This window comes from Podarcis gaigeae, assembly GCF_964106915.1.
Source record: "Podarcis gaigeae genome assembly, chromosome: 8".
Taxonomy (NCBI): domain Eukaryota; kingdom Metazoa; phylum Chordata; class Lepidosauria; order Squamata; family Lacertidae; genus Podarcis; species Podarcis gaigeae.
The window spans coordinates 51442361-51468042 of record NC_139684.1 but is presented as its reverse complement, the minus strand read 5'-3'; the positions used below and the strand labels follow the sequence as shown (position 1 = coordinate 51468042).

General features: G+C 40.0%; 1 protein-coding gene across 4 annotated transcripts in view; it reads left to right on the top strand.

The window, feature by feature from the left end:
- Positions 1-24549, top strand: part of CBFB (core-binding factor subunit beta) — a 50018-nt gene extending 25469 nt beyond the window's left edge. The window contains exons 4-6 of one of the 4 annotated variants that reach the window (XM_083750002.1): positions 6221-6337; positions 11505-11631; positions 22332-24549. In XM_083750002.1, coding sequence (XP_083606128.1) covers positions 6221-6337; positions 11505-11631; positions 22332-22354 — 267 coding nt within the window. In that variant the 3' untranslated portion in view covers positions 22355-24549. The remainder of the gene's footprint in view (positions 1-6220; positions 6338-11504; positions 11632-22331) is intronic. The other 3 variants (XM_083750003.1, XM_083750001.1, XM_083750000.1) reach the window with 3 other exon arrangements.
- Positions 24550-25682: the final 1133 nt, after the last annotated feature.

The following is a 25682-nucleotide window of genomic DNA, read 5'->3' as shown; positions in this document are numbered from 1 at the left end:
ATGAAGTGTCTAAAATGGTTATGTGATGAATAAGGGAGTATTAAAAACTCTACTTAAAAGGCTTGTTGAAAGAGGTAGGTCTTCAGTAGGCTCCAAAAAACAACAGAGATTAAACCTGTCCAATATTTAATGGGAAGGGTTTCCAGTTCTTATATCATGCAGAATGGTCCTCCTGATAATATGATACCTTCAGGATGTCCTTTCTTGCAGAGCATAGTGATTGATTGAGTATATCAATATGAGACTAAATTTAATGTATTCTGATCTCAAACCATATAGGGCTTTATACATCAGAATTGATACCTTGAACTTAGCCTGGCAGCCAGTTTAATACTTTTCAACAGCAGCATAACATGGCGATAGCCAGCCCCAGTGACTGCAACTGGTGTGGGTCCAGTTGCAACCATATGGAGATCTCTGGATGCCAGGTTGGCAACTCGCATCTCCAGGTTTCTTAAGCAGGTAGGCAGAAGAGCTTATTTGTTGCATTTTTATCTCATCTTTTTCTCAAAGGAATACATGGTTCACCCCCCTCCTCAGTTAATGCCTACAACAACTCTGTGAGGTAGGTTCAGATGCTGTGACTGGCCCAAGGTGAGGTTCATGATTGAGTGGGGATTTGAACCCTGATCTCCCAAGTCCTAGTCGATCACACTAACCACTACACCACACTGGCTTCCTATAATACTACTGGTATGGGTGACGTTTAGTAAAACTACATCATTTGAGTATTTGGTTACTGGTATTCGGTTACTGGTATGATTCAGGGGCAGGTGGGATCAACACTGAAACTTAATTACTGCTTTACAAGCAGACAGGCAGTTTACTATGTGCTTATGAATAGGGAAAGTTGCATGTGATGAGAATTGGGCAGTGACTCACATGTGAGTGCCTTCTACAAGAATGCATGATGGGCATGTTTGCTGAGAATATGATTGAAAACAAATTTCAGTGCAGTGGTATGTTCTTGGCTTTCTGTTTCTGTGTGGTGACTGTTAGTATGCTGACTCACTAACTGATGGGTGGTAACTGGTGAACTACATACAATCTGACTTAGAAATGATTCAGTTGTCTTCCTGAAAACACTTCTGTGGTAACACTGCTATCTTGTGCCAGTGTTTTCACGTACACATTTGCTTGTTCCTTCCCACATTGATATTTCCAGTTGTAACTTATATATCCTTGATGAGATAAGGTGTTCATCATTCTTTTAAGGATTTCCTCAAATTCATCCTAAATTGACTAGCTAAATTATTGGGGGGGGGGAGAGTGTGTGATTTGAAAAAAATCTAATCAAGGCTTCTTTGTAATTTAGATCTGTTTATGATCATAATCATGAGTAAATACTGTTCCCAATGCCATTAATTAAATCTCATCATCATTAAGGACCATTTATTTTCCTTCTTTTGAATTTTGTAATCACTCTTTTTATTGTGGATTATCTTCAATCCCTGAATGGAAGATGTGGGTGGATTTAACCTAGAGTTAAGGTCATCTCAATTCTTTAGGAAGTTAGATATTAAGGTGTCTTCATTGATTAACAGAATTAAGCACCTACCAGCATATTTGCAAGAGTGTCCTCAGATGTAGCCGATGAAGAATGAATTGTTAAAACAACTTTGTACAAAGTTATTTTTACCCTGAAAAAAAACATTTTCATTTCATTTTTGAGACATACCAAAACTACTCCCTCATTTTGGCAGCAACTGTTAGGCAATGGCTTATAGTGATTTGGATGTGTGTTCAGGTAACTTTATTTGATAGCTAGTTTATTTTCAAAGATTAAATTGGCATGGTGAGTGATATGACAGCTGCAAACCAAAAATAGTCTTAGAAATGGAGAGGAAACAGTTTTTATCTTAAAAAAGGAAATGTGGTCAAACGGCTTCAGCAATAACAGCAGACAGTTTTGCTTCTTACAAAATGTGCCCCTACTTTCCCTGACAGAGGAAATTACAATAACATGATTTAAAGGGAAGTTTGGAGGAAGAAAAAGTCAGAGCAAGGGTTCACTAGAGGTGGTTTATGCACTTGCTACAACTGATGGGAAAGTTACAGGAATTTCAAGTTGAGGAGGGATCACTGTAGGGATGGGTAAAATATTATTCTACAAGTTTAAGAGACACACATTTCAATATATTCTAGTTTGTAGCAATATTATCAGGCTAAAACAATCAGAAAATATGTGTCCTTCAGACAGAAAAATGCAATGGAGTGTATGTAAGAGCATCAAATAAAATAAAACAGGAGCATGGAAAATCATGGAATTTAAAAGAAATCAAGACACCTACAGTTCTCAAATTTCAGCAGCCAGATGAATTTCTGATATTTGGCTGCTGAAAATGCAAACTCAGCCATGGACTTTATGATACGGACTCTAATTGCAATTTTTAGGGCTTGCCTTGCCTCTGTTGTTGTTATTACTGTTATTACTATTACTCTGTTGTTGTTATATCATGGCGCAATCATGACGCACACTTTTTTTTTATCTGAAACCTATTAATCTCTCTGTTTTGCATGTGTTTCTCTTTTCACCATAGTCAGTACAGTGGGCACTCAGGTTGCGAACATGATCCGTGCAGGAAGCACGTTCGCAACCTGCAGTGCCGCATCTGCACACTCGCGGGTCGCAATTCAATGTTTCTGTGCATGCGCAAAACGCGACTTAGCGCTTATGCACAAGTGCCAAAACCCAGAAATAACCCTTTCTGGTACTTCTGGTTCAGCACGGTGCACAACCCAAAGCATCTGTAGCCCGAGCTATGATTATAGCTCTGTCTGTTACTTCGTTCCTTTATTTCTTGTGTCAAATGTATTTAATTTCCCCTCCTCTTGTTCTTCAGGCTCTCTGTTCTGTCTTTGCATTTGTTCTTCTTTTTCATCATTGAGTTCAGCAGACACCACACACACAAAGCAATTTATCTGTTTTATAGAAATACCACCTTTTCTCCAAGGAGTTCAAGGTGTCATACATGGTTCTCCCCATTCAGTCTTCACAGGAACCATGTGAGCATAGGTTAGACCGATAGATAGTGGCTGGCCCACGGTTCCCTGTGATTTTCATTACCCAGTGGGGATTTGAACCCAGGGCCTAATCCAACACACTAACCACTGCATAACTAGTGGCTTACTGATGTTGTTGCTGTTTGCAGCATGGACAGTTGACTGAAATAGTTTAGAACTGATAGCAACTCCACCACTTGTCTCTGGATCCACAGAGGGGGATAATTTGTACACCATTTAACGAATGAATTGTCCCATTTTCCTCCCTTCCCTATAGCTGTTGATCCCATGTATGCTGCAGGTGTTTTCATGTAGAGGTGGGGAAGGAATGCAGGTATGGTTATTCAGAAGTATTAGTAGCATAATAATCTGATAATAACATGATTATCAGCATGCTTCACTGTTAGGCTCCCTCCCCCTTTCCAGTCTTGTTTGCTTGCATCAGTAAAAAAGTTCCCTTAATAACTTTCCTGTTGAGAGAGGCACAGTTAGAAATTGAACTCAACTGATCTTGGCAGACATTTAATGCTCCTACTGGCAGGATCAGTTTCAAAAACAATCACAACTCATTTTTCATGCTGTCTTCACAACTGTTGGCAATGCAAACAGGGATTTAACTCCCACTCAAAATATAAACGCTGTAATCTGTATTACATACTACAGATCTCATTTCAACCTCCTTAGTGACAAGTTAAAGGAAAGCCTCCGAAAATGCATTTTACCATATATATTTCCACTTAATTGTTAGGCCCTGTTAATGTCACTTAATGCCTTCTGCAGGTGTGTCTCTAACTATGGAGATCAGGTTCATGCCACCTGCCATGTAAGAAGACTGATGGATCAGGCCAAAGTCCAGTCTAATTCAGCATTCTTTTCCCACAGTAGCCAACCAGGTGCCTATGGGAAGCCCAAAAGCAGCAACTGGTATTCAGAGATATGCTGCCTCTGATACTGCAGATAATATATAGCAATGACTAATAGCAATTGATAGCCCATTCTTCTATACAATTTCTCATCATGTTGTAAAGCTGCCCAAGCTGACAGCCAGCTTGGCATATAGAGTAGCCTGATTGCTGTCTCTTGATTTTGATAGGCAACAGTTGTACAGATTAGGCCTATGTGTTTTGGGCTACATATGTATAAACTTCTACAGTCATACCTTGGGTTACAGCCGCTTCAGGTTGCGTTTTTTTGGGTTACGGACCACCGAAACCCGGAAGTACCGGAACGGGTTACTTCTGGGTTTTGGTGGTCATGCATGCGCAGAAGTGCTAAATCGCGCTTTGCGCATGAGCGCCAAATTACAACCCATGCGTGCGAAGACGCGGGTTGCGAATGCTGTGGGTTGCAAACATGCATCCCATACGTTTAAGCCTGGGGTAACTTAGCTGTGTCACCTTGACTGTTTTGCAACTATTTGGAGGCGTTTTTACTTACAAGCAGTTTCTGGGAACATCATTTATTGTGCCAAACCTCATTGCAAGGATAAGCTCTTTCAGTAAAGCATTCAAGATTTGAACAGTTTGGGGAAATGTCCAAATGTTAGAAGTATACTCTCCTTACAAACTTGTTTATTTTATGATTCATGATTACTACTAAAAATTCCTTTACTTTAAATCTAATTGGCAAAATGATGTGGCCACTTGTATGTGCATGGTATATTTGCATAGTTGTATGATATTTGCAAGAAGCAAAAAACTGTATAAATTCAAAATCTAAGTTCACTTCTTTCAGTGACCGTTTTTAGTGCTACCAGGTGTCACATATTTGAAGCTAATAAAAGTTGCAGTGTTCATGATGGTAGTTCTACATCTAGAATAGCGGTATGGAAAGCAGATAAAAAAAATAGGTAGCTCCATGAGTAATTACGTAAGAGAGCTTGTTTTGGTCACTTTCTTGCTGGCAGGTTAAAACAATATTTGGATATAGTGAAAATGGAGAATACCCTTTTAAGGCTCATCAAAGTGCATAACCATTGCTGAATGTAACAGGGATTTTCTCTATTCCTCTTCCCTTCTCCACAGCTGTTCCCTCTCTAGCATGCAAATTACCCCCTGCTACCCTTAACTGTGATTCATTGTTATGTCTACACAGATTTTAACCGTGGTTAACATTAACCGTTGTGTGATTATGGTGTAGGATTTGAAGCTAACTTCATTGTTGGCAGTTAATTATGCTCAAAATAATTTGGCACATGTGACTCATGACTTAAATAAATCTCTACGTATGCTGGGTTGAAAAGACTTCATTACAATTGTTGGAGCAAGTTGGTTGAAAAAATTTTTTCCTCCACCATTGGTTCCCTTCTTTTCAGCCACACTCCTTTTTCATTGATGCTTCTCTCCCCCACTCCATACGGTGCTCATTTTATTTTCCTTATTTGCCAATTTCCTCTCATGCCTCTTTTGCTGCCACCACTACATATCTGGTAGCTGAGCTGAAAAAAACTCATGATAAGGTCTAACCATTTGCTGCTTTAGGTTGGCACCATCTTTTCCAGGTAGACCCTGCTATATTAACCCTAACATGGTCATATTGGTTGGGCTTTTCACCTGCCACTAGAGGTGATGACAGTACCTCTGCTGGTGCAGAAGTAAGGGGAGGACAGGTAGGCAGACAGCAAGGAAGGGGGAGGGAGCTTAGAATCTGGTGACCTAGTCAAGGCACAGACATACTACTTTCAGTGACTGGGTCAGCCCTGATTGAAGCTACCATGGGTATGAGGTTTGTTTTGGCTTTCAATGTGACAAATAAATACAGTGTTGAAAACTATGTGTTTTTATTAATTTGCTTTTATGTTACATTTTCCACTGGTATTCTCAAAATGGCTAACAAAATTACAATTGAATATACACAATGTGTTTGCATGTCTTGGTAAGCCATGAACACACAGATCATCCCCACTTCACTCCTCCTCACTACTGAGCAAGAGCAAGAAATTATGATCTTTGGCTTAGCAGAGCATATGAAGGCTTATTCTTAGCTTACTAGTTATAGTCTCTTTGAACGAAACAAACTATGATCCTCATTTCACAAGGAATACTAAGTTAAGAGTTGTAGTTTATTGCTCTTCATAGTAACAGGGAAGAGTGAAATGGGAGTGAACTTTGCATTCACAGTAAATTATCAGCCATGGCTTACCTGTAATGACCATGAGTGTTGATTCATGCCTATGCAAACAGTCTGCATTATCAGTATATGTCTTCTTATATTTCAGGTCTACCTAAAAGCGCCTATGATTCTTAATGGTGTTTGTGTTATTTGGAAAGGCTGGATAGATCTCCAAAGACTGGATGGCATGGGCTGCTTAGAATTTGATGAAGAACGGGCACAGGTAAAGTAGGGAGCTTCAAACTTCTCAAATCTCAGTTATATTGTGAAGCAAAATTTGTAATTTTGGTATGCAGTACTTTATAACTTTGGACGGGGAAATCGTATAATGAGAAATTGAAAGCATAAGCATTTAGTTGTTGGATTTAGTTGTTGCCTCTTCAATCACATATGATCAGCATATTTCAGTCTGCCTTTTGGTCCAAGGAAGAAGTCTCCCCACTCTCCACTGTTTTCCTTCAAAGAAAAGAAGAGAGTAGAGAGTAGAAAAACTTCTGTCATGTTCTTTCAGTTTCCCTTGTTCTTTCTAGGTCTGCCTTTGGTCTTAATTTCTTTATCTTTTCCCCTTTGTGCTTCTGAACTTCCTTGTCCATAATTTAAAATGCATGCAAACACTGTGCTTTCTAGTTCCATAGCCATCCTGCTTATTCTGTAGTTAAATGGAAGGAAAACTGAAGCTTGCTTATACCTACTTGGGTAGCAGTAGGTTCACTTGCACCTGGGGCATTGAATAGTCATGGTGTACTTTAGTGGTTATTAAACTAATCATGCACTTGTCTGTGATAACTGATAATTCTTCATTAAGAAATCCTGAAAATTTGGCAACATAAAGCCTCTTATTGACCTAGACCTTGTATTAGGCTTTTCTTTGATGCTCCCATCTCATTCTCTTTTCTCAACTTCGGCCCTCCACCACCTCTTCTTCCTATAGTTCTGTACCTAATCCATGCATATTTTATCCAGGCCACTCCTTCTTTTGTCTATGACCTAGCTTTCACAACTAACCTAGCACGCCTGACTCCTCACCTCCTCTGTCATTTCATCCCATGAAATGCTAGAAACTGAAACAGTGGCAGATGCAAGGCTCACAGGTGACAATAAGTAGTTTTCTTAATAGAAAAATAATTGTCTTTGAATATAATTACATGTGAAGAGCCTGCTGGCCCATGTAGTTTGGCATCCTGATGCCCATGGGAAACCCACAAGGCAGATTTGAGCACAGGACACTGTGGTTTCCAGTAGGGGATTTTTAGAAGCATTGCTACCTCCAACTGCAGAATCAGAGCATACCCATCATGGCTAGTAGCAGTCAGTAGCCCTCTCCTCCATAAATTTGTCTAATCCTCTTTTGAAGCAATCTAAGTTGTTCGCCATAGTTGAACAATGCATGGTATGAAGTAAAAAGGTAAAGGTAAAGGTACCCCTGCCCGTACGGGCCAGTCTTGACAGACTCTGGGGTTGTGCGCCCATCTCACTTAAGAGGCCAGGGGCCAGCGCTGTCCGGAGACACTTCCGGGTCACGTGGCCAGCGTGACATCGCTGCTCTGGCGAGCCAGAGCCGCACACGGAAACGCCGTTTACCTTCCCGCTGGTAAGCGGTCCCTATTTATCTACTTGCACCCGGAGGTGCTTTCGAACTACTAGGTTGGCAGGCGTTGGGACCGAGCAGCGGGAGCGCACCCCGCCGCAGGGATTCGAACCGCCGACCTTTCGATCGGCAAGTCCTAGGCGCTGAGGCTTTAACCCACAGCACCACCTGCGTCCCGCTTATGGTATGAAGTAGCACTTCCTTTTTTCTGTCCTGAATCTTCCAGCAACCAGCTTCATGGGATGTCCATGAGTTCTAGTGATATAAGAAAGGGAGAATTTTTTTTCTGTAACCACTTTCTCCATACTCACCCTATTTTATATCATCTTGCCTCTTCTCAACAAAATGAACTGAAATTAAAAAGTCCCAAAGCGCTGCAACCCTTCCTCACATGGGAGTCACTTCATCCCCTTGATTGTTTTGGATACCCTTTTCTGAACCTTTTCCAACGCTACAATATCTTTTTTCAAGTAAAGTGATCAGAACTATACCCCAATATTCCAAATCTATTCACACCCTAGATTTACATAATGGCATTATGATGTCCTCAGTTTGGATTTAATTGCTAATTAAAATATTTGTGCAGTTCACATCTATTTCACATAAAAGTCGTAAAACAGCTTCGACCTGTGAAATTAATTCTTCTCTTAGAAAAAGAGGGCTTTTATTTAATTATGGCCTTTTATTGAACATCCTGCTTTCAGCTGTTTGGGTCTTGCTTCTCTATTAAAAGATATTGATTTAAAAAAAAAAAATCAGATCCCTGAAAGACCTTGTATTATGCTGTTCCAACATAAAAATTGCCAAGGAGAGATGGAGCTGCTATTTAAAAATAGACCTTAATGAAAAATTTGCACATTGCCCTTTAGTGCATGCTGCTTGGGCCTAAGCTGATGTTTATTGATTGACAGATGTTTGTATTAAAACTAAGCAAGGCCACAGGGGGAACTCTTCCACATCATTTCACAAAATAGCTTTAGGGTGCAGGAAGTGCCCTAGGCAAAAAAGGCAATTTGACATTCTCTCACTACAGACATTTTATTTTAAAATTTAATGTACTTAGTCCCTTGGTATATTAAAATGTAGCTGGATTCTCTGGAGCAGGACTTATTTAACCTGCACATTTTTGCAAAGCTACACTATTAAAGGAAAATCATCATGCTGAATGTAGCATGCTGTACTTTGACAAACATAGCTTAAAAGTTTTGATTATTAAAAGAGACAAGATGAAGAAGAAAGAGTGTAATTCTGCTTGGAAAAAGTGCAAGAGATTTTCACTTTATTGCATATTGTTAAAAAAGTAGTTCTTTAATATAGGTCAATTAGTTTGTGGGGAGGACCAAAAAAAGAAACTTGAACAACCTCGCTGCAACTATTAGAAATAAATGTTCTGAAGAAGATTTAGAAATGTCTTTAAATTTTAAAACTTGGTGGAAAATAGCTCAGCATTTTTTAAAATATGACATTGCTATATTAGCATTTTATCAATGGGATTATGAGGAATTTTACTCTTAATTTAGACAATATTTTCTTCTGGCAAAATAGCCTTCTCAAAGAACTCAACTATTGAGTTCTGCTTGCCTAATATAAATGTAGGAGAGCAGTTTTGCAGAGTTTTATTTGTAAACTAAATTTCTTCTCAAAAGAGTTTATGGTGGTAAGATTATGCTTTCTTTAGAAAGTTTACAATTTATGTATTTGAAAATATTATGTAACTTTGGTGTATGGTATTTCTAGACTTACTCTTTTCGTATTCTGATTTGCGTATTATATTGCAATTCATATTTAAGTACATCATGCTAACATGTTTTCAGAGTCCAATATTTTCTAGTGGGTCTTAGTTATCACCTTTTGTCATATTACATCATTTACCTAACATAGCTATATCTATCTATCATCTATCTATCTATCTATCTATCTATCTATCTATCTATCTATCTATCTATCATCTATCTATCAATCATCTATCTATCTATCTATCTATCTATCTATCTATCTATCATCTATCTATCTATCTATCGAAGGTGCTATCCTCTGCTCACATGCAGAAGATTCACATAGAGCTTCTTGGTTGCCTGTCTTAATGCTGCTTTGGTGGCATAGGCCCTTCCTAGCACCCGCTCCCACTATGGCCTCTTTATGGCACAGGCTTTTTCCTTAGCTGGCATATTTCCAGTGCAGGCACTGTCTTGTCCTGTTTCCTGTTTTCAGGATGAGCAGGAAAACATGTCCTCTTCTTCCTTCCCTCTCTAATAATATGGTATGGGTGCTTTGAGAAAAGCAGAGGGCTCCCTCTAGTCATCTAAACAGGAAGTCTCTATGGTTTTGAGTCATTGTGATGAGAGGAGAAACACTAGGACTATCCAGCAGGCCCTTCCTGTGCCATTTCAGCTAATTTTGAAGTATTGGCAAATGCCTGCTCCTGCTGGCCAGCAGCAACACCAGCAGACTTTTCCAGCAGCAGAGCCATTGCTTCCAACTGGTCTGAGGAAGGGTGGTTTTCCCTTTGTCCTCAGACAGGGAGAAGGGGGAGCTGTTGACTGATGATGTAACAGCACCTGCTGCTCCTCCTTGCCCGTTTTCTGCTGAGGCTTTCAGATTTCTCTACCCAAGCATTTGGGGGGGAGGCTGAGGAGGAGGAAGTATTTGAAGTGAGGGCTACCCCTGATGTCTAGCCAAATGTCCTTTTTCCTTCCAGTTTTAAAAAGACCATTTCTACAGGAGTGGGCCAAACCTAATGGGATGCACTATTTGGGCTTAGCTTCTAAGAGGCTTTGCTCCTTGACCAGATATAGCATGGCAAAGCTCAAGGTTTCTTTGGTAGATGCCCCATTCCCCCTATTACTTCTGGCCTGGTGCCTGCCAGAGACATAGGTATGATTTCCCAATAATGTAGTGGATAGGTGTCCTGAAGTCTTTTGCCATAGGGCCCATGAGGTCATGCCTCTGGTAGTGAGGGTCATTGTCGCTTCTTCTGTGGTGTCATTGTGGGCTTCCTTTTCACTGGCCCTCCTCAAGGGGAGGTACCCTGTGGCTGCCATAATCTCTGCCAGGGTCTTCATAAACCCAAGAAAGATTCTGCCTTTATGATGGATGTGGGGCTGGATGCCATGCAGTTTGCCACCAGGGCTATGGCTACTGATGTGGCCATTGGGAGTCACCTGTGGCTCAAGACCTGGAATGTTGATGCAAAATCCAAAACTAATCTGGCAACTGGGCATTTTTTGTGGGAGGGAATATGTGGGGATCCTCTGGAGGAATATCTGATGGAGACCAAGAACAAGACGACACTATCTTCAGGGTCTAAGAAGGAGGAGGAGGAGAGATGTCACTTAGAGTAAATCTTTTTACCCCTTTTGGGTCCTAGTGGTCCCAAAAAAATTGCAGGAGCCAGTGGTACCAGTGCAGGAAGCAGGGAGAGGCAGAGATTTTCCTCTTCACGATTCTGCATGATTAGTAGCTCATCTCTTTAGGTGGTCTTGTTGCTCTATTTCTTTAAGTCACCTAAATCCAATGGTTGCCCATATGGTGGGGCAAAGCTGCTCTCCCAATACTAGCATTAATAGGATAGGACTGCACAGGTACACCAACAGAGCAACTGCAGTGCTCATGCTGGTGTGCTCATGCAGTCTTAATCTCACCACAGTCCTGCCCCATACAGGTAAGCTATGTCAGTGTTGGGAGGACCACGCCATAGCCCACGACTGCCCTAATGATGTCTAGAGGTGAGCAATTGGAGAGGTTTCCCCCCCAAATCAGTGTAAAGGTGCTTCTTGTGTGACCCTGTACTTTTGGTTGGTAGCAGGAAGATGCATTGGCACAGCAGGCTTTTGAAGAAGCTCGGAGAAGAACTCGTGAATTCGAGGACAGAGACAGGTCTCATCGGGAAGAAATGGAGGTGAGAGTTTCACAGCTGCTGTCAGTTACTGGTTAGTACTCTACCAAAAATCTAGATTTTTTTTCTCAATAAACTACTGCCTGGATCATGTTGCTAAAATCTTATGTTTTATTTTGATGTTGTCATTTTAATGAATCCTGTTTGGGTTTAAAGGATTATATTAGTACATTAAGGGTACAAATTCTTCAATCAGTGCAATTTTGCCACTTGAAAGTACATAGTTGCTGATCCTAGAATCCCTAAAGCTAAAACATATTTTAATTTAAAATGATCTAATCCAGCATTGTTAACTTTCACCTCTTGGACAAAGTAATTCAGACTATGTGCCCTATTTCTGCATGTGCCACAGTAGTTACTGCATATGATAGAATTTTGCATTGAATTATGTATGCACATTGTTAAATAAAGAACCAAAGTTTGTCCTATCAATGGTATAGTAGACTGGCATTTATTATTATTTTTATAGAGCAATGGGGATAAATAGGCAAATGTGGTACATATCTGTTGAAATATGCATAACATATTATAAAGCTTATTATTCTACATGCAGAATTGATAAAGTTGATTTGATATACTGTACTCAGATTATATATGTGTTGTGTTGGTGTTAATATTGTGGATACAAATGGCAGAAACATTTCTTGCTCTGACAAGAGTGAGAGAAACAAACAAACTTTACACGATTACCACATATGGCTCAGGGTTCCCTCCACCTCATGGCACTTCCAGCATAAATTAGACCCTGTTTAATACATTTTCACTAATTTGCTGTGTGTCAAGTACCACCGGTACATAATCTTTTGTAGGTTTTCTTTAACAAGATAGCAGGCAGAGAAATTCATGGTTTCCCCCCATATTTTTTCCCATGCAGACAATTCTCTGTTTTAACCAATATTTTTGGCCCATTTTGTCATTGTCACCTTTACTATATCATCTTTGATCTCCTACTCCAGTAGCAGTTTATACATTTTCTAGATTAGTATATCATCCTTTCCTATTACAATTTTTCCGAATTCTGAACTCATTTCCACAAATCCCTTTTCCTTATTGTCTGTTTTAAATATCTTGTTCACCTCAGAGTACTGAAACCAATCTATAATATGATCCAAAATCTCTTCTCTTTTTTTCGGGTGAACTCCTCCTTCTCTAAACTCTATGAGTTCTTTATAAGTGGCCCACTTCTTGTCCATGTTCAAACTTATCACTGAGACCGCCTCAGTTGGTGTTGGGGTTATCTTGGGGTTTTTTTCTCTAAAAGATCTTTGTGTCTCTGCCAAACCGTGTATATACTTATGACATGGTCTTCTTATGACATGGACACCTTTGTGCACCCTTGATCTTTCATAATGCAGATATACATGTCATCCAAAACACAGATCAAAACCTTCCAAGCCTAAAATGTTGGTATCTCTTAGCTCCATCCATTTCTTCATCCAGCAGAGGTATGCTGCCTCATAATAAAGTCTGACGTTTGGAAGGGCAAAAACCCCTCTTTCTCTTATGTCTGTCAGATTTTTATAATTAATTTGGGGGGTTTTCCCTGCCAGATAAAGTTTGTCACATCTTCCTTTCACTGTTTGAAACATTCTGGGCTAACAATCTATGGCCTTTTAAATGTGTTTTGGGGAGAGGGGTTATTTTTGCTTTTGTTGGGTGGGCAGTATACACATATACGGGACGCGGGTGGCGCTGGGACATGAGTGGCGCTGTGGGTTAAACCATAGAGCCTAGGACTTGCCAATCAGAAGGTCGGCGGTTCAAATCCCTGCAGCGGGGTGAGCTCCCATTGCTCGGTCCCTGCTCCTGCCAACCTAGCAGTTCGAAAGCACGTCAAAGTGCAAGTAGATAAATAGGTACCGCTCTGGCGGGAAGGTAAACGGTGTTTCCGTGCGCTTCTCTGGTTCGCCAGAAGCGGGTTAGTCATGCTAGCCACATGACCCAGAAGCTGTATGCTGGCTCCCTCGGCCAATAAAGCGAGATGAGCGCCGCAGCCCCAGAGTTGGCCACAACTGGACCTAATGGTCAGGGGTCCCTTTACCTTTACCTTTATACACATATACATACATACATACATACATACATACATACTTGGGAAGTAATACTTGTTTAAAAATACTTCAAAACCAAATTAAATATTTTTCCCCTTGTTCATTTCCCCGCAACTTTAATACATTTTAAAAAGTAGTCTTGATCATGGAGTAAATGAAAAGATTATCTTGGCTAGCGTCACCATTGGTTCTATTTTCATAGAGGGAAGATATAGAAAAGTTTCTTTTAAAAAATCAAACCATGAAACACTGCTTTTTTCACATACATATACAAAGTAGACCACTTAAAGTCTGGAACGATGAAGATTGAAAGTTTCATTGTTATAAATCATACCTTGAGCTGCTGCAAAGTCTGCATATATATATATTTAAATCATGCATCGTTTGAATGGCTTTAATAGATACCACATTTGAGTTCAGTGAAGACAGAGAAACCCTTGCAATACTTTGTCTGCCCCTACCAAAAGAGAGGCGCCAGCCCTTGGGAAGCATTCAGCCAAACCTTAGCAGCATATGAAAATGATCAGAATTTATTCTTTATTTATACAGCTTTCTTTACTAGAAAAGATGTTCCTTTATTTTATAACATGCTGTGCAACATTTTTTTAACTATTAAGAAGCCAGTAGATTATTACATCTGCAAAGAAATCCGACAAAAAATTCTTACTGAATCTTTCAAACATAATCAGTCACATTTTGAATTTTATTTTATCTATTTTAAAGGATAAATCAGCTGAACTGTTCTGGATTTATTAGAGCTACTATTGTTGATTACCACTTCAAGAAACTGCAAAAACATTTTTTTATAATCTTGCATAAGTGAAAGATTTCACAAATAAAATTATAAGAGCATGTTCAAATAACATTTGTATAAAATAGCAAGTCTCTTTTAAAAAATACAAGACTGACATGTGCTTACTTGAAAGGAGAAACTAGATGTACAACACAAATAATATGGAAACAGGTTATGGCACATGGCTTGAAACAGTATTTGAAAAATGTTTTCTAATTACAGCAGCCAATTAAAGTTTTTTTTCTGAGCAAATAAGTTATATTAGTTATTGATTAAGTTTACACATCTGTGTTAAATGAAGCTGAGATTTTTTCAGCCGCTGAATTCTGCTGCTGGTACCTATTCTGCTGCTTTTCTGCCCTTTCAAAGAATTGCATAATACGGCAACCTAAACGAAGTCCAACATTTCTGGAACTGCAGGGCAAACTAGAATTTTATGCTAAACACCTCATCCAGCATCCTTCAATCTCTGTAGCAGGGATTGAGAGTTGAACTAAAAGTACTTTGCATATCTCTCTGTCTCTGCTTATGGACAAGCCTGCACAAAGTAAGCATATTTGCATACATTTGCTTAATATGCAAATTTTATACAAGCCATTGAAATGAGTTTTTCATGGTACAGAATGAAGAATATTAGGCCCTTATGCTATTTGATAGCTGTTCTTTATGACAGAAGGTTGACAGTTTGAGAGTAGGATGGATGATAAAAATAAATGACAAAATCATTTTCAGCAAAGCATCTTTGATTCTTTGCTAGTCATGCTTCAATAAGTATAATATGGCAAAATGTCCAAATCAGTTCAGACAAGAACATTACAAATGCTCTGTTTACTGTATATACTTTTGGCTGATGTCATGGACAGGCGATTTCCCAGTGTATTAGTTAATATTGTGGTAGCACTCTCCTACCCCAGCATAAAGGGAATTTGACAAAAAGTTATTTTCTGTTGTTGAAAGACAGTAAATGTGCTAAAGTTTCCAAACTCTTTTCCTATCCTAATGTTTTGTATAATTTTAGTAAAAACAACCAAAATAACAGTCAAAGCTTTAAAGGTGTGCCTATTTAACAAATGTATGTTAAGCTAAATGTTCTAATTATCACTAGCTGCAATTTATTTTGCCAACTAAGATTTCACTTAATGCATCTGATGAAGCAGGCTTCTGTCCACAAAAGCTTATGCCAGAACTGCCTTCAAGATGTCACAAGAATCCTAGAAACAAACTCCTCTGAATTATTTTTTTTAAAAAACCAGAGTTTTGCAAATAAAAGTAGCTGTAGAAATAGAATTCAAAATGGCTCAGATGATGCTTTTCATTGGACCAGTTGTGTCTAGGGGAGGAGGAAAGCAAGCTTTCAACATGCAGCCTGGAGGCATCAGAAAGAAGAACGCAATCCAGAGTATGAATATAAGAAATAAATATGTCTTACCCCTTGATGGATTTTTGGAAAGATTGAGAAGCTGGCAACTAATATCAGAATATATGGTGATGGAAGCATTACTTTGCATGCTTTAAAATACTGAAATTACCAGTTGGCCATTTCCTTTAATAAGGAAACTTTATCACAACATGAAATTGTAGCTGAAAATTGAATCCTAGCCACCTAATACTTTTTCCAGTTTCACTAGTATCATATCTTTATGTCTATGAAAGGCAGCTAAATATCCTACCTTTCTTATGGGTTTTTCCCACTAGGATAAAATGTACTTTCAGTAGAGAAAGTATTGTTTCATGTCTGGTGGAGATGCTATAAATATATAATTACTATTGATCACTGTCAGTCACTGTCTCGCTGATGCTCAGCCTCTTTCTAACCTGCATTGACTGGAAGAAGTTGCTTATATTACAGTATTGCTTGACTTGCAAAATTGATCTGCATGATACCACACTCAGCATTGATTTTGGACAAAATGTAAAAGGGTTTCTTACTATGGCATTCAGTTGCACTTTTTATGTATACCATTTGCTGCTAGATAACATCTTTACAGTGCAAGTCTGTGTGTGCTTACTCAGAAGTAAGTTCCAATATGTTCAGTGGGGCTTACTCCTAGGAAAGTTGGATTGCAGCCGTAAACAAATAAGGCTGTGCTATTCTGTTGCCATGATGTATGAGAGAAAGTGAACCTTGATTCTGCTTAAGTAACAAAGAAGTTTATTTCCCCCCAAAGCATTTCAGTAACAAAACAAAAATGCTTTTGTTTTGAAATGCTAATACATGAGACTTAATACTGTATATCTGTAATTATTTTATTTTGCATTTTTAAAGAAATGTAAAATTGAAATTTACTGTGATACAATTCAAGTTATTTGACATTGCAGTATGTATCTGCCATCACCATCACATTCCAGTGGTTGAATACTGTCAGGGGTTCAGGGAGAGAGGCGCAGGTGGGGGAGGAGACAGAGAGCGAGGGGGAAGGATCCCAGGACGACGAGGAAGAGGATGACAATGACCCGAGGTTGTCCATGAGTCCGTCCAGTGAATCGGAGGACTCCCAAAGAGGAGCCCCCCTGGTCAGGCCAAGGGGAGCTAGAGGGGGAAACAGTCAGGAGCAGGGGAACGAAGGGGGAACTCCCAGTGGGAGTTGGAAATCGGGACCGGCTTCTCCGCCGGAACGGAGTGAAGGGGGTGGAGTTACCAGTGTGTCAGAAGCAGCAGAACAGGAAGCAGAGGGGGGAAGGAGATCAGCGCAAGACGTCCTGCCGGAAGGGGCGGAGAGTAGTACCGAGAGCAGTGTAACTGTCAAAAGGAAGGTCAGAAGCAACGTACGCGCGCCAAGTTCAAATGTGGAGGCGCGCGGAAGTGAGGAGAGTCCTGGGGAGGAGCCTGGTCCCAAAGCGCGAAGGAGGGGGGAGCAGGCGTCAGAGGATTCAGCCTCTGGGGAGTCCAGGAGGGAGAGAACACAGGGGGCAGAAAGACCCTGCGGAAAAGAAAGGAGAGGAAGAGGTGGTCCAGCACAAGCCTCTTAAACTGGTGTAGAGGCGGGACTGACTCAGAGGGGACTTCAGCGGTCTAAGGGTAACGGACGTAGAGCCACGGAGCTCGGATGTAAAACCAAGAATGTTCTTCAATAAAAGCTTTTGTATATAACCCGGACTGGACTTTGGTCTCTTGTGAGCTGGGACCTCGGGTGGCTCTGACAAATACCCTTAGCAAAATTGTTGTAGCCTCTGTCTATTCTCTTTCTCACTGCATTTTGAAAAAAGTTTCCTTATATGAACTACCTTTTCATTCAGTTTTTCTTCGCCATTTGTGAAACAGCATGAAAAACCTGCTTCTTACACAAAAATCTGTGTTTGGTGTCAGTTGAAAATGAATGACCCTTACAATGAAAGTCACTATTTTTTCCTTTTAAGTAGTGATTTATATCCAGGGTACACTCTTCATATCTCTCATGGATAGCAAAATGTCATATAAAAAGCAGCTCTTAGCCCACATCATCTACTTCTAGTACAGATTTGGCATTTCCCCATATCAGGTGGGGCAATGACAATAATAATAATAATAATAATAATAATAATAATAATAATAATAATAATAATAATAATAATAATTTATATCCCGTCCTCCCCAGCCGAAGCCAGGCTCAGAGCGGCTAACATCAAATGTATAACACATTAACATAAAATCAGACAATCAATTAAAATACATCCTCAAATCAGATCAGGATCAGAATAAAATCCAATCAGATGGGAACCCGCAGATTAGGGTAGGGGACCTTAAATGCTCACCAGGCCCAACTGTTTGTGCTGAACTTATATGGGCCTGTGAGAAAAATTGGGAGGCCACTTTCATGCAAGTTCTTATGAAAGGGGAGAGGGAGTCAGACTGAACCCCGACCAAAGGCCTGGCAGAACAGCTCTGTCTTGCAGGCCCTGCAGAAAGATGTCAAGTCCCGCAGGGCCCTAGTCTCTTGTGACAGAGCGTTCCACCAGATTGGAGCCACAGCCGAAAAAGCCCTGGCTCTAATTGAGGCCAGCCTAACCTCTCTGTGGCCTGGGACCTTCAGGATGTTTTTATTTGAAGACCGTATGTTCCTCTGTGGGACATACCAGGAGAGGCAGTCCTGTAGGTATGAGGGTCCTAGGCCGTATAGGGCTTTAAAGGTAATGTACAAATTGAGAGAACAGATTTGAATTTTCTGTGGTTTTGCAGAGAATTCTGGGTTATACTTGGTTTGTAAAGCCACACACATTAAAAGAAGCACAAGAAGCTAAGGAACTCCAGTAAGAGCACCTTAAATTGTGTCTCTCTGGTAGCTGCCTGCCTAATCTGCCTGTATGACACAGCTAGCACCATCTGCAGGAGTTGCCATGAACTGGGTCATGGGGACTTCTTTGTTCATACTGAAAATTGATTAACAGTACAAACTAAGTGCAGTTGCGGAGGTTGAATTTCATACACTCAGACCATGAAACAAAGAACTGTCTGTAAAACACTGTTTATTTAGCTTAACAGAACTAAAGCTTAATTTGTATGTATGGAATCTTGCCTTATTTATTTGCTTTGCTAACTTGAATTACTTAAACAGTTAATTCGTAATTTTTCATTTTGAGGTAGCCAAGGCAATAATATGCAGGTTGAGAGTTAATTTAACTAAAAATCATTTTACAATTTCTGACACATTCAGGACAAGACAACTCCCCTGGTGCCGGCCAATGTCGAATCATAACTAGATGCCTATGATGGTCTTTGTGCTTTTACTAATGTACATTTTGGAGTTTGGCTAACAGGCATGATCTAGCAAGAGTAGAACCCTTTTTTGGTTCAACTTACGTTACAGTGATGTGTTTTAACTGCCTCTCTCTTCCCCACTTCCTCCTTTTTTCTTTTTTGCTAAATACTGAGGACCAATTGGTATATAATAATTACCAAGGCCTGTCCCAAGGTATTTTTTCCCTTAGGAAACTGCCAGTAAAACGTGGTTCCATGGTATGATGCATTCCACCAGATCGGGGTGCTCAGCGTCTTAAATACTTAAAAACCAAATATTCCAATGAAGTAATAGGTTACAAGAAAAATATATGTGCCTATATCAATCTGAAGTTCTGCCTGGTAGTACTAATATAGAGGTGTTTGTTTTTTTGAAGAAAAAAACATTAATATGATACACAAACATGTTATCTTGGTTTTCAGCACAGGCTTGGGCTACAGAAAAGGTGCGGGGCGAGATTTCCAAAGGGAAGGGTACTTTAGGATTCAGGTGGGCAATGAAGACCACCAAAGTTGCTCCTTAACAGGTTTTTCATTAACAGGATGAGGAAAATAAAGAACAAAGCATGAGGAAACAGACAAAATCTTATGGTCCCTTCTATTGTCAGAGAATCCTTTCCCTTCTTCTGCTGGGAACTGGTCAAACTCCTTACAGGCGATTTGTGCAGCATCAGTGTTGACAACTGTCTTCACTGAGATTTCCACTGGCCCTTGGTGGGCTTGGGCCTGATATAAAGACTTGAGCACTTGTTCTTGGGGTCAGCTTCCCAAGACCTTGTCTATGATTATCTGGCAAGGCCAGAGGAATAGTCATAACAAACAGCAGACTCCACTTCTCTTTACCAACAAAGAGTGCAACTGTTAGGAGGAGAGATTTGCAGCTCCTTGTAGCATACAGGAAAAAATGCTGCGACTGATTTCATTTTGAGGCTCTTTCGTAGTCTCTTGGGTATAAAAAGGAATAAAAATATAAGAATGATATCCAACTGTGGCATCCCACCTGTACAGCAGACTTCTGCTTTTGCAAAAGGCACTTGCTTTTTCTCTTCTCCCTCCTTCAGCTTGCAGTCTGCCTCTAAAATCTATTCCAGCAGCTTAGGGAATCCTCCAGAGCAGATGTGGGGTGGGGAGAGGAGTTGCACCTGGTATCATCATTGCATATCTTTAGGCGCCAGGCAAAAGCAGTCCTCCCAGGCCTTTGGCTAACTGGGGGAGTATTGTTTTTATTTGTTATTGTCAGAGCCACCCGAGGTCCCAGCTCACAAGAGACCAAAATCCAGTCCAAGTTATATACAAAAGGTTTTATTGAAGAACATTGTTGTCGTTACATCCAAGCTCCGTGGCTCAGCATCTGTTACCCTTAGATGTTAGAAGTCCCCTCTGAGTCAGTCCCGCCCCTGCACCAGCTTAAGAGGCTTGTACTGCTCCACCTTTTCCTCTCCTTCCTTTTCCGCAGGGTCTTCCTGCCCCCCTGTGCTCCCTCCCTTCGGGACTCCCCCGAGGCTGAGTCTTCTGACGCCTGCTCCCCCCTCCTTCGTGCTTTGGGACCAGGCTCCTCCTCAGGGCTCTCCTCATTTCCGCGCGCCTCCACATTTGAACTTGGCGCGCGTACGTTGCCTCTGACCTTCCTTTCGACCGTTACGCTACTCTCGGTACTACACTCCTCCCCTTCCGGCAGGACGTTCTGCTCCGAACTCCTTCCCCTCTCTGCTCCCTGTTCTGCTCTTTCTGACACACTGGTAACTCCACCCCCTTCACTCCGTTCCGACGGAGAGGCCGGTCCCGATCTCCAACCCCCACTGGGGATTCCCTCTTCGTTCCCCTGCTTCTGACTGCTTCCCTCTCTACTGCCCCTTGGCCTGACCAGGGGGGCTCCCTTTTGGGAATCCTCGGATTCACTTGACGGACTCACTGACAACCTCGGGTCATCGTCGTCCTCTTCCTCGTCGCCCTGGGACCCCTCCCCCTCGCTCTCTGTCCCTGAAACCCTGACAGTTACTATGTTATGTATTTTTGTTTTTATATTGTAAACTGCTCTGTGATTCTCAAATGAAGAGTGGTAGAGAAATATTATTATTTCTAGTTTTGCTTAATGATGTTTGCTTAACCTTTTTAACGGAATTCATTTTTCAATGAAAGCAGGTTGTCAAAAATGTCACTTGCCATTTAATAAATGCATCCTTAGTGCTGTTTTTAAGTTTTTGTCAATTTCCTCTTTTTGTCTTTCTGAATAGAATCAATACTAGCCCAGGTCAGACATAAGGGGAACCACTGGTTTCCCCTCTATGACTGAACTGGGCCACTGTTTCCTTCATGATTTATAAATTCCTGTCTCAGCAAAGCTAAAAAAATCACTTCTACAGGTTTTCATAAGGTCTGGTTTTTATATTAGAATATTTGGATGAAGGTGAGTACATGGAAATGGTCTTTATGCCCCCACTAAAAAGAAAAGTACAATTTCCATTCCTGTGGCGTATGTAGAAACTGCTTACAAACGAGTGACAGCAGTGGCAGAGATACTTGGTTTTCCCTTTCCCAGGGTTAAGACTGCCACCTCATATTCTAAACAAAAAAAAATTCCTTCCAGTAGCACCTTAAAGACCAACTAAGTCAGTCTTAGAGAAAGTGTTGCATAGTTTTCTTGCATATTCAGTGGGATACGTGGATTGTAGAGGGTTCTTAATTCTAAGACCCTTGGGTATAATGTCCAGGTTCTTGCATTTAGTAAGAAAGAAGATATCAGTCTGTACCTGTGCAAGTTTCTTGGTGAGGTTGATGGACTTCCATTTCATGCGGCTTAATGTGGTGCCTTCCATAGTTCCAGTTACAGATAGGTAGCCGTGTTGGTCTGCCATAGTCAAAACAAAACAAAAATTCCTTCCAGTAGCACCTTAAAGACCAACTAAGTCAGATTCTAACCTCATATTCTAACCCTTTTAACAGCTGGGAGAGCCAGCCCTGCTAGCTCTATGGGGCCTTTTTTGATTTGAGGAAAAGTGTGCCATGGCCATTCTGGGGAAAAGCATGGGGACAGAGAGGACAATTTTTGTCAAGTATTCTTAATGTTGGTTTAGAATGAATATTGATATATACCATTTGAATCCATATTTTGCTTTAAAATATTCAATACATTTTAACTCTCTTCCTCCTTTCTTCACCTTTCCATGTTAATTCAGGCAAGAAGACAACAAGACCCTAGTCCTGGCTCAACCCTGGGAGGTGGTGATGATCTCAAACTGCGTTAAGTGAACAACGGCTGTGCTATTAGTGTGACGCTTAAACTTGGCAAATGATGGAATTAAAAGACCAGAAACTGTGATAACTGGGTATATACTATAGTCTATTCCCTGACCTGCGGCAACCAAACTATCATGTCCCGCCATGGTTTGCACTATGTTTGTGTTGTATTATCTGCATTTCTTTTCTTTAAGCATGTTCCCAATGGGGATTTGAAATTCTTGTTTCTCTATGCAAGCTTATAATTTTGTTGGCACTATTTTAGTGACGAGAACAATTAATGCAGCTATAAAAACAATTCTTCAACTGTAATATTCATTCATTTCAGAATAGGTCAAACGTTGCAGAATAAAGTTTTTTGTGACTTTTTTAAAAAACAAAAACTTACAAAATAATTTTTATATGGGCTTTTGGAAGTTTGTTTGTCATAGTGTTCTTGCTTTTACACATGCATTCTTTGTGGTATTGTCTTTTTATGCACTTTCTCTTTCTTCTTTCAACACATTTTATTCTTTTTACATTATGCAACCTAGACCAAGTAACAGTGTTGTCAATTAATTTACTGAATTACATGTTTATAAACTTTTAAAAAAACTACACTCCAATATACCATGAAATATTGTTAACTTAAAGTTAATGTTTTAGATGGCAAAATGTCTAAATGAGATTTTAATCTGTCCGCACGTTCTGTTGTAGATTCTGTTCTGCAGTTACTAGTTGTAGTTAATGTAGTTCAGATAACCTGCTGAAACTGATTGGAACTCATTGCAGTATGGCTCTTCAGGGACTCTGTAAAAATCTGAAATGGGATACTCCATCTTTCTGATTGCATTTGACATTAGTCTATGATGGCTGAGGGTGAAGCTGATATCTTGAATACAATCATGTTGAAAGTAGCTGCTTAACTCTTTTTGTATCCTATTCTTTAGCTTAGATTAAAATACGAATTGAGACATTTGAATTGTATGCAAAACGGTCTCATATTGGCCCAAAGTTGCCTTTGGTGTGTTTTTTTGTTACTTAACAATTTTGTTATGATACTTTCCAGTAGCGTACGATTGGGAGAAAATAATTATTAAGGATTGTTCACTTTTGCACTTCAGCCCCTGCTTTCTTCTATTGTATTACTCAAGAGTACTGTTTACCAAATCTTGTGTCAAACCAGTTTTGTTTCTCCATTTGTTATGTGGCGTGAACATCAATCTAATCTAAATTATCATTTTAGGCTTTAAACCACAACATTCATTTTCTGTGTTAATATGAGTAGAATGCAACATTCCTTGTCAATGCTGATAGTTGAACTTATAACAATTACAAATATCTGAACAACCTCCCTGGATATGACAACTCTGAATCTTTTTTTAATACTCTTAACAATCATCCATAGGTACTGTCCCAAACAGATCCATTAAATAGAAATATGTTGCTCATTTTAATATTTTTTCCATGCACATTTTCCTCATCCAGTGAAGAAAGAATGGTCCAAAAAGTAGTTTTCTGTTGCTGTTCCATTTTTGTCAGTGATGTTCCTTTCCTTTGTATTTCAAATAGTATGGTGTTTCCTGATTACTTCTGATAGTAGTTTCAAATCATGAGTACACAAATTATACTATTGCATATAAACCTTTGCTGTCTGTGTGTAAATAAACTCCCCCCCCTATTATCTAGAATTTGGCTACTTAATGGCCATGTTTGAATGATCATATCTCAGCTTAATAGCCCAATATAAAAACAGATGTTTTGCTCATGCACACAGCCCCTTTGCTACTCTAACTAATGATAGTTACAGGTTTCCTGGTTTTATTACCTGCATCATCAAGGGAGGAACAAAGGTGCTGTGTGCCCAGGCAATAGACTTATTCACATATTGGCTTGTTGAGCCAAGATACAGTTGCCCAAACTGGGCCACCATGTCTTAATGCTGGCATTAAGATCACAAGCCCTCTCCCTGTGCTAGCTAGTGCAGACCTGCTAAACTTAAAAACTTTAAGTTATTGATGCAATTTGATATTTTTTCATAATTTCTATTTAAACAAGAGTTGCATCATCTTCAAACTCATCTCTTTAAGAGTTGCCTTAAGCTTCAGGATTGCTTTTGCTATCTTTTTGTGCTATGTTAACCTTACGTTTATAATAAACTTATGTGAGTGAAACAAAGTGGTTGTAAATTACTTTGCAACATTGATACGTGCCATTGTATGCTTAGAGATAAAGGACAGTTTGGCAAATATTCCAAAGTACTATCATTTTTAGGGGACTTGTGGGTTGGTTATTGTGGCATCTCAGGGCTTTTTTAATCCTTTTATTTCCCTTTTAAGAATTTTGCTAATACAAGTTGAGAATAAAGAAGTTTAGTCAAGAGTTAAATCATACAATTAATAGATATTTAAAAGTTACATTTTGTATCTTTTGATTAGGTTCCGAAACATCCAGAAACCAGTTTTGAAATTACTTCTGACAGCTTCCCTCCCTCCCTCCCTCCATCGCATTGATAAGTAGGAGTTGCTCATCATCACCAGAGAGCAAGAATGCTCTTCTTCTGAGATCATTTAGCTTGCCCTACAGATCCAATTTAAGAACAAGCAGTCTTTGAGGTCATGAGGCTGTATGAAGAACCCCAGACCTCCCCTCCATCCATTACAGTTGCAGAATGCGTATTTTGATTTTTGATTATTTAATTTATATACTGCTTAATTTATATTTAATTTATATACTGTAAGCAGTGTACAAAAATCTAAAGCAACAACAGACAACTTAAACAAAATATTACAAATACATTACACACACACACAGAATGGAACCTTGGTTCTCCAACTGCTCCGTTCCTGAATGTTTTAGCTCCTGAGCGTCGAAAACCCAGAAGTAAGTGCCAATCAGAAGCCACACCTCGGAATGCAAATGTTTCGGAAGTTGAACGTCCTTCCGAAACGGATTACATTCTCTCACTCTACACTTGCTTTTTATGGGCAGACCCAAGGTGCATGGTACTTCCTCAGGCTGCCCACAGCTGTGTCCCATCCAGCTGCACTCTCCACACCCAGCTCCAGGTACAGCAGATTTGTTGAGTTCCCCAGGGAGTCCAGAGGATGCGGAAAGGGCTCCTCTCCACTCACAGTTCTTTCTTTATGCACTGTCTTCCTCCTCCTCCTCCAGCTGCTTTACTATCCCATGTCAGGGCATGCTTTTATTTTGCATTTGTTTTGACTGAGGTGTTCAATGTCACTTTTCTACTGCATTCTGCTTTTCAATACACTATATAAGGGCTTGGGATGACACTTCATTAAGAATTT